General features: G+C 37.9%; 1 protein-coding gene across 1 annotated transcript in view; it reads right to left on the reverse strand.

The window, feature by feature from the left end:
• Window positions 1-16,742, reverse strand: part of tmem131 (transmembrane protein 131) — a 199,055-nt gene that overhangs the window by 117,738 nt on the left and 64,575 nt on the right. Inside the window, exon 4 of the mRNA XM_039744684.1 lies at window positions 6,650-6,718. Within this exon, the coding sequence (XP_039600618.1) occupies window positions 6,650-6,718 (69 nt within the window). The remainder of the gene's footprint in view (window positions 1-6,649; window positions 6,719-16,742) is intronic.

Raw genomic sequence — 16,742 nt, forward strand, 5'->3', positions numbered from 1 at the left:
CCAAAGACACTCTCTGTGAACACTGTCAAAGGCTTTTTTAAAAATCAACAAAAGTGATGTACAGTTGTCTCTACCACTCTGTGCACAGCTCAAAGATGTTGTGTTAAGCAAAGTTCTGGTCAGTATAGCTTCTCCCTTTCCAAAAACCTGTTTGCTCTTTCCTCAGTGACTTATCTACTGCTTCCGATATTCATTTGATAATCAGTCACACATTACTTGTATAAAATGTACTCAAAGCAATAACAAAACAAAAAAGTGATGTCATCAAGTGCCTGCATCATTAGGTCACCTGTTTGAGGAATGTCCTGCCATTGAACCATTTTGGGGGAAAAAAATGTTTATACATCTTGGATAGTCTTGGGTTTAAAATCAACCCTAAAGTCTTAACAGCAATATCTGGAGCAACATCAAATAGGATAAAAACGTGTTATAGAAAACCACACAACTTGCGTGATGACTTGTTTTATAAATCCAGCCTATATAACATAGTAGGAATGTTCTACATTACCTGAAATTGGAGGGGAAAAAAAAAAAAAAAAACCAAAACATTCTCCTAATTAGAACCTATTCAGGATTTCTTAAGAAACCATTAATGTAATGATAAAGTAAGCATGCATGGCCTCCACTGTAGTTTACTTGATGTGCAATCCTATATAAAAAGGCCTTTTTAGAAGAGGCCCTCTTGTTTGGGGGAGGGTTGAAGGCGGAGTTTCAAGGTTTGCTTTTGAAACATACTTATACAGGTACTGGTCATAAAATTAGATTATGATGACAAAGTTGATTTATTTCAGTAATTCCATTCAAAAAGTGAAACTTGTATATTAGATTCATTCATTACACACAGACTGATGTATTTCAAATGTTTATTTCTTTTAATTTTGATGATTATAACTGACAACTAATGAAAGACCCAAATTCAGTATCTCGGAAAATTAGAATATTGTGAAAAGAGTGGACTGCAGCTGGAGTCAGTGCTTCAAGAACCACCACGCACAGACGTATGCAAGACATGGGTTTCAGCTGTCGCATTCCTTGTATCAAGCCACTCTTGAACAAGAGACAGCGTCAGAAGCATCTCGCCTGGGCTAGACAAAAAGGACTGGACTGCTGCTGAGTGGTCCTAAGTTATGTTCTCTGATGAAAGTAAATTTTGCATTTGCTTTGGAAATCAAGGTCCCAGAGTCTGGAGGAAGAGAGGAGAGGCACAGAATCCACGTTGCTTGAGGTCCAGTGTAAAGTTTCCACAGTCAGTGATGGTTGGGGGTGCCATGTCATCTGCTGGTGTTGGTCCATTGTTTTTCTGAGGTCCAAGGTCAACGCAGCCGTCTACCAGGAAGTTTTAGAGCACTTCATGCTTCCTGCTGCTGACGAACTTTATGGAGATGCAGATTTCATTTTCCAACAGGACCTGCACAAACTGCAAAAGCTACCAGTACCTGGTTTAAGGACCATGGTATCCCTGTTCTTGATTGGCCAGCAAACTAGCCTGACCTTAACCCCATAGAAAATCTATGGGGTATTGTGAAGAGGAAGATGAAATATGCCTGACCCAACAATTCAGAAGAGCTGAAGGCCACTATCAGAGCAACATGGGCTCTCATAACACCTGAGCAGTGCCACAGACTGATTGACTCCATGCCACGCCGCATTGCTGCAGTAATCCAGGCCAAAGGAGCCCCAACTAAATATTGAGTGCTGTACATGCTCATACTTTTCATGTTCATACCTTTTAGTTGGCCAACATTTCTAAAAATCCTTTTTTTGCATTGGTCATAATTGATATTCTAATTTTCCGAGATACTGAATTTGGAACTTTCATTAGTTGTCAGTTATAATCATCAAAGTTAAAAGAAATAAACATTTGAAACACATCAGTCTGTGTGTAATGAATGAATCTAATATACAAGTTTCACTTTTTGAATGGAATTACTAAAATAAATCAACATTGTCATGATATTCTAATTTTTTGACCAGCACCTGTATACTTCCTATGTAATTTTCATTTGTATGACTGAGTTGTGATCCGTTATAATGTTTTCTTTCCAAATAAAATAAATAGCATTTAAAAACCTACAGCATTCAGTCAACACATCCTGTCATACCCTTCTATCTCATCCTGCCTTTCATCTTCATTCAAAACAAAAGCAGTGTGCCAGTCGTGACAACTTGATGGGCTTGTACTCTGGAGGATTCGCAGGCATGAAAGAGATAACTCAGGTCCACATGAAGATGATATGGCATCTAAGAAGGATGCAGCATAGACCATTAAGAGAAGTCAATTGCAAACTCTGTAGGAAGACAATTTCAGCCACAAAATGTAAAATAGAATGATATACTTTATGCCCAAAAGTACATGGGCACTGAACAAAATTATTGAACTCAGGTGTTTTAGTTGTAAAAGGTGTGTTAAATCAAGCTTATAGCTATGCAACTTCCAAAGACAAACCCTGGCAGTAGGATTGGAGTTGTTCTGAAGAGCTCAGCGACTTTAAATATGCCATCATCATAGGCTACCACCTTTGCCACAAGTCAGTATATGAAATTTCTTTTTTGCTAGAACTACCCAGTTCAACTGCAATTACTATTACTGTGAAGAGAAAGCATCTGGGAGCAACAACAGCTGAGCCATGAAGCCGACAACCACATAGAGCAGATTCGCAGAGAGTTGCATGGCACATTAAAAATAAAAATTAAAAAAGACAGTAATCCCTCGATACTTTGCGGTTCACTTTTCACAGATTCATGACTTCGCAGGTTTTTAAATATAGTAGTAGTATTTCCTAGTCTAAGAACAACAAAACAAGTTCGGTGACTAAGTGCGTTGTAGCACGGGCTGTGATAGGTACATGGGAGGGAGACGACAAATCACAGCTTCCCGCTTTCTAATCGGGCCTGTGATTGGTGCTTTGACTGATGCCCAGATCCCACAGCATCTCCCCTTGTCTCTCTGTCGCGGCCATTTCACTTCAAGCTTTCTCGCCGAGCGGTTTACTTTACACTGTACTGTGTGTGATTTTTTTGTGGTTTCTTTGTGTTGAACTTCACTTCAATTTTCACCCCCTGCAATGGCTCCCAAACATGCTCCTTCTTCCAAGGCTGGTGCTGAGCCTAAACAACAACGAAGAATGATGACGATCGCTGAGAAGGTGAAACTTCTGGATATGTTGATGGAAGGGAGAACATTCACGGCTGTGGCGATCAGTCCAATTTTGCAACAAAGTCAACGACGTCATGACCGCCTACAAGCTGCTCTTCAACCGGAAAAAGAAGCAGCAGCAACTGCCGATCACAATGTTTTTGCAGCCTCGCAAAAAAGAGCCAGTTCCTACTACTACTACGGATACAACTTCGGAAACCATGGAAGAGGTGCCCCAGGAAATGTTAGGTAGGTCCCTGTTATTAATAGAGTAAAGGGTGGGTTGTAAACAGTACAGGGAGGGTATAAAAACGTCCAAATACATGTTAAATAATTAAATAAATATGGTGTCCCTACTTCGCGGAAATTCAGTTAATGCGGCCGGCCTTGGAACCTATCTCCCGCGATAAACGAGGGATTACTGTAAAAAAAGATTTCCAAATTGCCTCAGCAAGCAACATCTGTGCATGAACTGTGCACTGGGAGTTTTCTAAGATGAGAGTCGATGGCAGAGTAGCTTTACACAAAAAGCCTAAGATTACAATGGGCAATGCCAAACTATGGTAGAAGTGGAGTAAAGCATGCCGACATTATACTGAAGGAGTGAAAACAATCTTTAGAGTGATGAATTGTGTGTGCTTCACTATCTGGCAGTCTAATGGACAAATATAGGTTTAGTGGATTCCATAAGAACATACCTTATGAACTGCATAGTGCTTATTGTAAAGGAAGGTTGAAGACAGGATAATGGTCTAGGGCTGGTTTTCAGGGTCTGGGCTAGGGCGATTGGTTCCAGAGAAAGGTACTGTTAATGTTAAAGCACAAAAGCACATGTCAACAATTCTGTGCTTCCATCTTTGTGGTAACAGTATGGGGAAAGCCCTGTTCTGTTCTAGAAGGACTGTGCACCTGTATACAAAGCTAGGTTCATAAAGACCTGATGTGAGGAGTTTGGTGCCCTGCACAAAGCCACAATCTCAATCCTTCTCAACACCTTTTGGATAGAGTTACCTTATGAGTTAGTAACTCTATATTAGCACCCATGGTTTTAGGATGGGATGTACAACAAGCTCACATAGGTGTGATGGTCATGTGTCCACAAACCTTTGGCCATAAAGTATACATGGCAAAATACAGACAATGACAACAGCATTTAAGGCTGTAGTGATTCCCCTAAATACATGTATTTGATAATTTCGGCCAATAAACAGAAGATCCATGAAGATGGAATGAGATGATTAACAATTTCATATTACATAATTTTACAGCAAAACATGGTCTCTGTGGCTACAGTGGAACAGAGAGGTTTTAAGGAGATGTGGTGTATATCCAAGAAAGTATCCATCCATCCATCCATCCATTTTCTTAACCTGCTTATCTAGATCACGGTCATGGGGAAACTGGATCCTAACCCAGCAATCATCAGGTGCACAGCAGAAATAATCCTCGGATAGGGCACAAGTAATTTTCACGATGAAAACACGAGTCAACACTAATTTTCCTAAACCTGCATGACTGTGGACCGTGGGAGAACACCAGGGCACCTGGAGAAATTCCATATAGACATACAGTAGAAAGAACATGCAAACTCCATGCAGTAAGCTCCATGAATGCAAACCCTGGTCTCCTTACTGTCAGGGAGTAGCACTAGTCACTGTGTATTTCCCTTAAACTACTGTGACTTAATTAAAAAAAATGACTTAATTTAAATAATAATGCTGTGAAAATATCTATGGAGCTAAAAATCAGTTTGACATTTTGCAGCCAGAACAGATCTGATCAAGAATGTCAATAAACCAATATTTCAGTGTCACTTTACAATATGTTGGCAATGATTGGATCGAGTGCATCACATGCCTTTAAGGCAGTAGACTTCACCAGACTGGACCTAGATATAGGCTTTCCAAGAGGAAAAAGAGGAGTGTGAGGTTAGTAAATGGAATTAACCTTCTAATAACATTGCTGAAAAACTGGGACCATCAATTAGACCTTGGCAATAACACAATATATGAATATTTTACATTCCTTGGTAAGGATAATAATCTAATAAGCCTTTTTTAATGATCTTATTTTTTATCCCTGATTACTATTTTATTCCTGGGTACTAATCATTCAGAGAGAGGCAAAAGCTATGCAAAGTCTAGATTGCAACGGTATATTGCAAGAAACTTAAAATTATGGAGAATACTGATGAGTTGACATATAACTATACATCCCTTAAAGAGGCCTCAGGCTAGTCCCACTCAAAACAAAAGTGGTGAGAACACAAAGAAACACTGGTTTAATGAGATCACTGGTGCTCTTATTATAAAAGCTACAACACTGATCGAGAACAAAAAAAGTTACAAGTTCTACCATCATCGTGGACAGACAGTGTTAAAGGTCACTGAGGAAAAAAAAACACTATTGTGGATAAAAACAAGTAACACCTGTAGATTGTTTAGAACGGTTGTTAATTTGACAAATGGAAAATATGAACTTCCTTTCAAAATTCCAACAAACTTCTGCACTGCCAGTGATAAAATTTATAGTACAATTAAGACCTGAGGTTTCAAAACTTCTTCCTTGTATATGCTGCTTTACAATATTTAACTTAGCAAAAGAACATCATAACATTAACTTCTCAATTGAATCCTATTACCTATCCCTTACACCCAATTGTGTAAAAAAATGTGAAACGCTTACTCAGTACGGTGGCAGCACTCATTCTTAATATTACCAAATCTTTACTGACTGGTACAGTTGCTATTACACTAAACGTGCCAGGTGATGGAACATTACTGAGCAAGGTCAAAATGAACAGAGCTAGACAAATTATGTTTAATAATTACAGATAAGAACTTAATACATTTCCGTGTGAAATTGCAAAAATCGCATCTATTATGGAGCTAGTTTAGAAATAAAAACACAATTCACATATGCTTAGAAGGAATGATAATGTGAACAATCAGCTAAGAGATGTACAGTAAATGTTTTAACATAACTGATGTCAGATATTTGACTCAAGAAACTGAAATGGTAGGAAGATTAATCATTTTATAATCCCGTGCTACACAGAGTCTCAGAAAAGAAATGGAGGTTCACATTCATCTTCTGGCTGTAATAAACATGGCTACAGTTGTCTACCGACTGCCTGCAACACCTAAATTACACCTAGTTTCTCAAAGTATTAAGTCGGAATACCATGGAACTGCCAAAGAATTGATGTATAAATTCAAAACCTCTTTTAGAAACTATCATCACTTGCCACTTCTGAGTGTTGCAATTGTCACCTTGACTGTCCATTTATACGGGTGCATGAGTGATGACTTAAGACTTGAAATACCTAATTCATAGCATATTGCATGCTTAAAAAAATTAAAACTGCATTCTCAGGATTTAAACATCCTTGGATTTAAAATGATAGGTGAAAGATGATTTAACTACAGCTGTGAAATTGAAATATTAATTCACACTTGTTTTTAGTTATTTCAAGGCACTTAATACTTAAACAATGTTCATGACTCTACTTACTGTTCACTGAAATCCAGCATTGGTGGTTCAAATCTAATTGGCCGGCAGTTTACCTGGTGTAAGGATGTGCTGGAAAAAATAAAAACAAAGAATGTAAAAATACAGAATCTTAAACTTGTTTAGCAACACCAGATTGACAGCAAGTGTTTCAAAATACATTAGGAACATATTAGGTTACACATATATTGTAAACCAAAAAAGAATGCAAGTCAGAAAGAAAGATACATGCATTAGAATTTTATTCATGCCAAGTCAATGTTTTTATGAAAGTTAAAAACAATGTTTACTTTTATTGTGTTTGATAACAGGCAATAAGCCAATATCAAATTCTTATTGGTTAAAGAAAATGTGTTTGGCACAATCTTCTTGATGTAGATTGAAAAATATCTAAGTGGTAGATAAAATAAATTTTCACTGAGGATAGTTACACTAAACTGAAATTTCTACACTTTCCCATGAATCCTGCACATATAGTTAAGTAACTTTAAACCATCCTTTCATCTTCTAAACACACAGAAATATTAAACTGATTAGAGATAGAATCTGATTTGCTGGATGACAACATAAGTGATGTTTAGATAAATGTATTTTAGTGTATACATTTTTTACTCACTTGAGGGGAAAACTATGAGGGCAAAAAAAAAAAAAAAATTCACTTTAACAATGTTATTCTCTTAGCCAATATGAGATGAAAATATTACCACCTAATAACATGCTAAAAATGTAACTTAGAGGGGTCTTTAAATCACTGTGTAATTATGAATTAAACTGAGCAAATTTTGAGTGACATGGAAGGCCACTAACATTAAACTTGAAATTTGAAGTCCTATAAAATTTCTTCAACAGATTACATAAATGCAGCAGTGATTAGTATGTATCAATAACAAAGGATCATGGCCATCCATCTCCATAAAAACAGAATGTGTTGTTCAAGAATTTCTTGTTCAATCTCCAAAATTGTATGACTATTTTCAAAAGTAGATTGTGAGAGGTTCAATGAGCATGGTAAATAAATTTGGAAAGTATACCTCTTGTCCAAATTTATGTTCTGAAGCAAAGCAAAATAATCAGAAATTGTGTTCTTTAGTCAAACTTAAACTTCTACGCTAAAACATAAAAACTTAACCTATGTACATATATTGGATTCAAAGACCAAATTTGCATAATACCTTTAACACTCCTACACGCCTATTTATTGCATCAGTTTGGAATTTTACACCAAGAGTTACACTGTGTGCACAATTAGGCAAGTGAGTATTTTGACCATATCATCATTTTTAATGCGTATATTCCAACTCCAAGCTGTATTAACTTGAATGCTTATTGGATTTAAGCACGTCAGGTGATGTGTATTTGTGTAATGAGGGAGGGTGTGGCCTAAGGAGATCAACACCCTATATCAAGGTGTGCAGAATTATTAGGCAGCTAGTTTTCCTCAGGCAAAATGGGCCAAAAAAGAGATTTAACTGACTCTGAAAAGTCAAAAATTGTAAAAAGTCTTTCAGAGGGATGCAGCACTTTTGGAATTGCTAAGATATTGGTGTGTGATCACAGAACCATCAAACATTTTGTTGCAAATAGTCAACAGGGTCGCAAGAAACGTGTTGAGAACAAAAGCATAAATTAGCTGCCAAAGATTTGAGAAGAATCAAACGTGAAGCTACCAGGAACCCATTATCCTCCAGTACTTTCATATTCCAGAGCTGCAACCTACCTGGAGTGCCCAGAAGTACAAGGTGTTCAGTGCTCAAAGACATGGCCAAGGTAAGGAGGGCTGAAACCCAACCACCACTGAACAAGAAACATAAGTTGAAACGTCAAAACTGGGCCAAGAAATATCTGAAGACAGATTTTTTTCAAAGGTTTTATGGACCGATGAGATGAGAGTGACTCTTGATGGACCAGATGGATGGACCTGTGGATCAGTAATGGGCACAGAGCTCCACTCCAACGTGGAGGTGGGGTACTGGTATGAGCTGGTATTTTTAAAGATGAGCTAGTTGGACCTTTTGCATTGAAGATGAACTCAAAATCAACTCCCAAACCTACTGCCAGTTTTTCGAAGACACTTTCTTCAAACAGTGATACAGGAAAAAGACCATGATTTTTATGCAGGCCAATGCTCCATCACTTGCATCGAAGTTCTCCACCACGTGGCCAGCCAGTAAAGGCCTTAAAGATGAAGGAATAATGACATGGCCCCCCTTCCTCATCTGACCTAAACCCTATCGAGAACTTGTGGGCATTTCTTAAACGCTAGATTTACGGGGAGAAAAACAATACACCTCTCTGAAGAGTGTCTGGGAGGCTGTAGTCACTGCTCCACAAAAAGCTGATCGTCAACAGATCAAGAAACTGACAGACTCCATGAATGGAAAGGCTTATGACTGTTATTGGAAAGAAGGGTGGCTATATTGGTCATTGATTGATTGATTTGATTTTTTTTGAAATGTCAGAGATGTTTATTTGTAAATTTTGAGGTGTTTGTTTATTATTCTCACTATAACAGATGAAAATAAACAAGTGAGATGGGAAAATTTTCATTTTTCCTTTAGTTGCATAATAAATCTGCACACTAATAGTTGCCTAATAATTGTGCACATATGTATTCCCCTGATGATGTTCACACTCACATTTCCGTTGTGAAACATTCAAGTTTCAGGTTTATTAACATTTTGGATTGACTGATAGCACTGTGTTTGTTCCATATTAAAATTAATCCTCAAAAATACAACTTGCCTAATAATTCTGCACTCCCTGTATATGCTATTTTTTCATCAGAAGTTGTATTTTTCAATAATGACACGCAGAGCCATTTTTACATTATCTTTAGGTATTAAAAAAAAAAAAAAAAGGTACAAACAGCCAAAAATTGGAAAAGCACTGACAGATCCAACTATTTTAGAAAAATAAAACTGCAAAGACATGCCTCAAGATATTACACAAAACATAATGAATTACATAAAATGTATTTATTATATCAGATAATTAATTTACATTCCCCACTCTACATCTATACTTGTCATGCTGCCTTAGGACAGCCACCAAGATAGTCAGAGACTCCACCCATCCAGCCTGTGCACTGTTCAATCAATTTGCCCTCAGGGAAATGCTACTGCAGTATTCAGTGTAAGACAGACAAACTTACTTGGAGTTTCTTCCCTCAGGCCCAGACTACTCAACTGCCTCTAATCTATACTAATAAAAGGCAAAGCCCTCACTGACTCACTCACTCACTGACTAATCACTAATTCTCCAACTTCCCGTGTAGGCAGAAGGCTGAGATTTGGCAGGCTTATTCCTTACAGCTTACTTACAAAAGTTAAGCAGGTTTCATTTCGAAATTCTACACTTAACAGTCATAACGGTCGACAACGTCCACCATGTTGAACTTTCTTATTTATGGCCCCATCTTCACGAAATTTGGTAGGTGGCTTCCCTGCGCTAACCTAAACCGATGTATGCAGTACTTATTTCAGTGGTATGATGCCACTGTCGGCCGCCATATTGAAGTTTCCAATGTCACTAATTATCCAACTTCCCGTGTAGTTAGAAGGCTGAAATTTGGCAGGCTCATTCCTTACAGCTTACTTACAAAAGTTAAGCAGGTTTCATTTTGAAATTCTGTGCGTAACGGTCATAATGGTCGACAACGTCCGCCATGTTGAACTTTATTTATGGCTCCATCTTCACGAAATTTGGTAGGCGGCTTCCCTGCACTAACCGAAACCAATGTATGTACTTATTTCGGTGGTATGATGCCACTGTCGGCCGCCATATTGAAATTTTCAACGGTCTTTGTTACTTATGGGCCCATCTTCAAGAAATTTGGTACACGGGTTCCCAACGCTAACTGAATCCTACTTACATACATATATACGTCAATAGCCTGCAGCTCGCTCACCGTGTGAGGCGGTGTTGGGTCCCCCATCCCAACGCCTCCCACGTTGTTGGCTGCCTTTCTATATTAGGCCGTCCGTCGCTCCAGTCTCTACATTCCCTTCCTTGCTTCGCCACGGGATTCACATCTCCCTGCTGATAACTACAGCCTTTTTATTTAATCCACGGCTTCTCCTCTGTTTTATTGTTCATTTATTGCAATTATAATTATTGTGTGGGTATTTTAGACTTACTTTACATTGTTTAGGTACCCATTTCCTTTATAATTCCAACCCTACCCCCTTTAACATGTCTATCTAGGTGATCTCCAATTGATCAAAGAACTGTCACTTACCGAGTGGTTTCCATGCTCGGAGATGGCACCTACCTTTTCCATTCTATTTTACATATTGCACCGCCATATCAGGCTCACTCTTGATATCCGGAGGAACATTGTGTCTTATGTATTGAATTACTGGGACAGGTTCAAGGTGTGGACTGATGACGGTACAGGAGATAATTATACTACACAGGAGCACTAGAAGAGTGAAATGCTTAAGCCCTTCATCTATGCATCTGCATGCGAGTTGATGGCTGCCGCTGAATTGTTCGGTTGTCGCTTTCAAGTGTACAGAAATGGCCAAATATTTTACACCTTTGGACAACCGCCAATGCCTCTTAAACATCTTAGATTGACAGGTGAGGATTTCAGTAGTGGACACTTTGATGTTTATGAATGTTTAAACTCTGAAAAGCTGGATGTGAAGTTATTGATGAAACCGGTTGTATACTTACAACGCTTGACAGATGCCGAATGTCTCTTCAACACAAGTCCTTCAAATACTGTCGTAATTGAAACAAACCATGAAACTCAAACTGATTATGACAGCAGCAATCCAAGCTGTGAAATTTGAAACAAGATTACTGTTCACATGGCCAACTGTATGTTGCATGCTCAAGAGTAAGCTCAGCGCACAGCTTGGTAATATTACAACCGGAGGGCTGAACTGACAACGTGGCATACAAAGAGATCATTAAGAAATAATTATTGGTATATTTTCCCTCGCAGAGGTATTTTGCTAGTAATACATAACAGGCTGACTTATCAGGGCTGTTGGATTCCTGAATACAAACAAGATTGTTTAAACATGTAGATTCCGAATCTCCGGTCACTTAAAATGCTGTTATTTCTGTGCATTATTTTAATGTCATTTGTCACTTGAACACTTACCACTATTTGCCAATGTCAAGTTTACATTTTTTTCATCTTAGTTTGTCTATTGAGCTATACATACTGTACAGTCAAAGTATGTAAACCCCTAGGAATTATCTATATTTATGTCTAATTCCCATATAAAACATGGTTGTATCTTCATGTCAGTCACAATAATGAGCAAACACAGTCTCCTATAACAAGAGAAACAGATTTTCAAAGATTATTTGACCATATTGAATAAATCATTCAAACTGTGAAAATGAAAGTTGGAAAAAGCAAGTGAACCCTAAGCTAATGACTTTTTAAAAAGATCATTGCAGTTAGAATTTAGCACACCTGAAGTCAATTTAATGAAATGAGTTCAGAGGTGTGACCTAGAATTACTTTGATTGATGAAAAACACTACAAAGTTTGAGCTTTTGACAAGAAGCATATCCAGATGGGAATCATGCCTCACGCAAAAGAGCTGTCTGAAGAGCTACGATCAAGAATTGTTAATCTAGATAAGGCTGGAAAAGGTTACAAAGTCATCTCAAAGATTTTAGATATTCATCAGTTTATTGTTGGTAAGTTGTCTATGACCCCAAGAGCACAACGCAAAGTCAGCAATGAGGTAAAGAACCCTAGAGTGACAGCAATGGATTTGAAGAAGACATTAGAACTGGCTAACATCTCTGTTCATAAGTCACCTATACGCAAAACATTGAACAAGAAAGGAGTTCATGGCAGGGCACAAAGAAGGAAGCCACTGCTATCAAAAAAACAACATTGCTGAAGGCCTGAAGTTTGCGAAAGAGCACTTGGACACTCCACAACGGTACTGGGAAAATGTTTTGTGGAGTGATGAAACCAAAATTGAACTATTTGGGAGGAACAAGCAGAACTTAATTTGGCGTAAAAAGGGCACTGCATATCAACATCAAAACATCATCCCTACAGTAAAGTATGGTGGAGGGAACATCATGATTTGGGCCTGCTTTGCTGCATCAGGGCCTGGACAGCTTGCAATCATTGAGGGGAAAATGAATTCACAAGTTTATCAACACATTCTCCAGGATAATGTGAGGGTGTCTGTCCATCAACTCAAGCTCAGAAGAGGCTGGGTGATGCAACAGGATAATGACCCCAAACATCGCAGCAAACCCACAGCACAATGGCTTTAGAAGAACAAACTCTGCCTTTTGGAGTGGCCCAGTCAGAGCCCAGATCTCAATCCTACTGAGATGCTGTGGAATAATTTGAAGAGAGCCATACACAGAAGACAACCATAGAATATGGAACAGTTGAGGCAGTTCTGCAGGGAAGAATGGGCTAAAATCCCCCCAGCACAATGTGCAGGTCTGCTGAAATTTGGCAGGCTCATTCCTTACAGCTTACTTACAAAAGTTGGGCAGGTTTCATTTCGAAAATCTACGTGTAATGGTCATAACTGGAACCTATTTTTTCATCCATATACTGTAATAGACTGCAGCTTGATGGCCGTGGGAGGCGGAGTTGCATATCGCGTCATCACGCCTCCCACGTAATTGAGTGCCTGCCCATATAGGGTAAATATTCGCGGGTCAAGGACTGTGCTTAGCATATTCATAAGTAAAAATATCTGAATCACAAACTGATGTTAATTATATTTTGTCCATGAATACTTATTAAACAATTCCAAATAGTCTGACGCTTCCTTTCATAGCTTTTCCGATGATTGTGCTGCTTCCAGGCATGTATTTTCGTATTAAAGCATTTAACCAATCACATTTCAGCCATCATTTGTTACCAGGCAGAGAGGACTTTACAATCCATTGTGCAGGCACTCTAACACAGAATAAATGTCGATTAACCTGTTGCTTCAACCAATCAGATTTTGAGTTGGTGTCAGTACGGCCCTGTAGCAGGCATACGGCGACGGCACCGTATTCAGACCTATTGATTGGATAGAAGCCGCAGGTTCGATTTTCAGCATTAACCGAGTGATTGAACTGTTTTTGAGGAAAGAGAGGAGGATGGATTTGGTTTACAAATAAACCGAATTTTTGGTGAATAAAATGTTGTGATTCTATCTGCGATGCAGTGGCTCTTTATACTGTATTTCTATATATTAAGATGGTTTTTATAACCATAAATTAGTTTTTGAGGGGCGGGTTGATTCAGACGGAGTAGTACTGAAGGCCTAGGTGTGAGATGCACGGTCCGCCAATGGACCAGATGATACGTAAATTTAATGAACATCACAACCCGAAAATAAACAAATCTAAGAGTAAGAGCGAAGCGACGGTGACTTATAATTTATTTATTTTACACCCTTTGGGGTGCAAGCAGTTGTTGCTGGGCGTGCCAGAATCCATTGAGGAAGAAAACAGAAAAACATTTGTACAAATTCTTAATTTATCTATCCATTCTTAAATAATTAAATGGTCAGGCTATTTCATATCTGTGCAATACGCTGCTTGTTAAAACGGATGACTTCTGCTCTTACATACACATTGTGTAGCGTGGGCATTATGAACTAACGTATCTGTTCAAGTTCTATTTAAATTTTAAATACAAGTAATTTTTATTTAGTCGACAGAAATATCTTTGGTAGGTTAGTCATCATTGCATAAATTTTTCTTCACCATAGAAATGTAAAGACTAAATTCAACTTACATTCCTACCAAAGATATTTCTGTCGACTAAATAGAACCTACTTATATCCAAATAGAACTTGAAAAGATAAATTTTTTCGAATCTGAGCGCACATTTTAGATCGACTTAACGCGCATTACATTGAGCCCCATGCTATTGTGCTCTGGCCTGCCTGCCTCTAAGTCACTGTCGCTTTGCTCTTACTTTTTTACCGTTCATTTAATCATGGGCCTCTCTACAGTTTTGTTTATTTTCGGGTTGTGATGTTCATTAAATTTACATATGTATATATATATATATATATATATATATATATATATATATATGTATATATATATATATATGTATATATATATATATATATATGTATATATATATATATGTATATATATATATATATATATGTATGTATGTATGTATGTATGTATGTATGTATGTATGTATGTATATATATATATATGTATATATATATATGTATATATATATATATATATATATATATATATATACACACATACAGTGGTGTGAAAAACTATTTGCCCCCTTCCTGATTTCTTATTCTTTTGCATGTTTGTCACACAAAATGTTTCCGATCATCAAACACATTTAACCATTAGTCAAATATAACACAAGTAAACACAAAATGCAGTTTTTGAATGATGGTTTTTATTATTTAGGGAGAAAAACAAATCCAAACCTACATGGCCCTGTGTGAAAAAGTAATTGCCCCCTGAACCTAATAACTGGTTGGGCCACCCTTAGCAGCAATAACTGCAATCAAGCGTTTGCGATAACTTGCAATAAATCTTTTACAGTGCTCTGGAGGAATTTTGGCCCACTCATCTTTGCAGAATTGTTGTAATTCAGCTTTATTTGAGGGTTTTCTAGCATGAACCACCTTTTTAAGGTCATGCCATAGCATCTCAATTGGATTCAGGTCAGAACTTTGACTAGGCCACTCCAAAGTCTTCATTTTGTTTTTCTTCAGCCATTCAGAGGTGGATTTGCTGGTGTGTTTTGGGTCATTGTCCTGTTGCAGCACCCAAGATCGCTTCAGCTTGAGTTGACGAACAGATGGCCGGACATTCTCCTTCAGGATTTTTTGGTAGACAGTAGAAATCATGGTTCCATCTATCACAGCAAGCCTTCCAGGTCCTGAAGCAGCAAAACAACCCCAGACCATCACACTACCACCACCATATTTTACTGTTGGTATGATGTTCTTTTTCTGAAATGCTGTGTTCCTTTTACTCCAGATGTTAACGGGACATTTGCCTTCCAAAAAGTTCAACTTTTGTCTCATCAGTCCACAAGTTATTGTCCCAAAAGTCTTGGCAATCATTGAGATGTTTCTTAGCAAATTTGAGACGAGCCCTAATGTTCTTTTTGCTGGCCGTTTTTGCCCAGTCTCTTTCTTATGGTGGAGTCGTGAACACTGACCTTAATTGAGGCAAGGGAGGCCTGCAGTTCTTTAGACGTTGTCCTGGGGTCTTTTGTGACCTCTCGGATGAGTCATCTCTGCGCTCTTGGGGTAATTTTGGTCGGCCGGCCACTCCTGGGAAGGTTCACCACTGTTCCATGTTTTTGCCATTTGTGGATAATGGCTCTCTCTGTGGTTCGCTGGAGTCCCAAAGCTTTAGAAATGGCTTTATAACCTTTACCAGACTGATAGATCTCAATTACTTCTGTTCTCATTTGTTCCTGAATTTCTTTGGATCTTGGCATGATGTCTAGCTTTTGAGGTGCTTTTGGTCTACTTCTCTGTGTCAGGCAGCTCCTATTTAAGTGATTTCTTGATTGAAACAGGTGTGGCAGTAATCAGGCCTGGGGGTGGCTACGGAAATTGAACTCAGGTGTGATACACCACAGTTATACTATAACATATATATATATATATATATATATATATATATATATATATATATATATATATATATATATATATATATATATAGATAGATAGATAGATAGATAGATATAGTTGAGGCCAAAATTATTAGCCCCCCTGGAATCATGGAACATTTTCCTAAACTTCTTCCCAAAGTTTGCAACATTGATGAAACTTGATGAAGCTATTTACTAGTTTTTGATACATTTTGTAATATAAAATATATTTTTAGTCTTGCTTTATATCAAATATAGTAAAAAATGGTGTGGTCAAAAATATTAGCCCCATGTTAATGTTTGCTTTCAAAACACACCTACACTAATTAACCAATCAACTTTGAAACCACACATGTGCAATCAATTGGCTTCCTAACAACACACAATCAGCATAAAAAGACTCCCAAGGAACAGGGCTCTTGAACACACGAGAGGGACTACTGTTACTGACCATGCCAAAGACAAAGGAAATCAGTCTGGAGCTCAGAAAGAAGATAG

Source organism: Polypterus senegalus, chromosome 2 (genome assembly GCF_016835505.1).
Source record: "Polypterus senegalus isolate Bchr_013 chromosome 2, ASM1683550v1, whole genome shotgun sequence".
Taxonomy (NCBI): Eukaryota; Metazoa; Chordata; class Cladistia; order Polypteriformes; family Polypteridae; genus Polypterus; species Polypterus senegalus.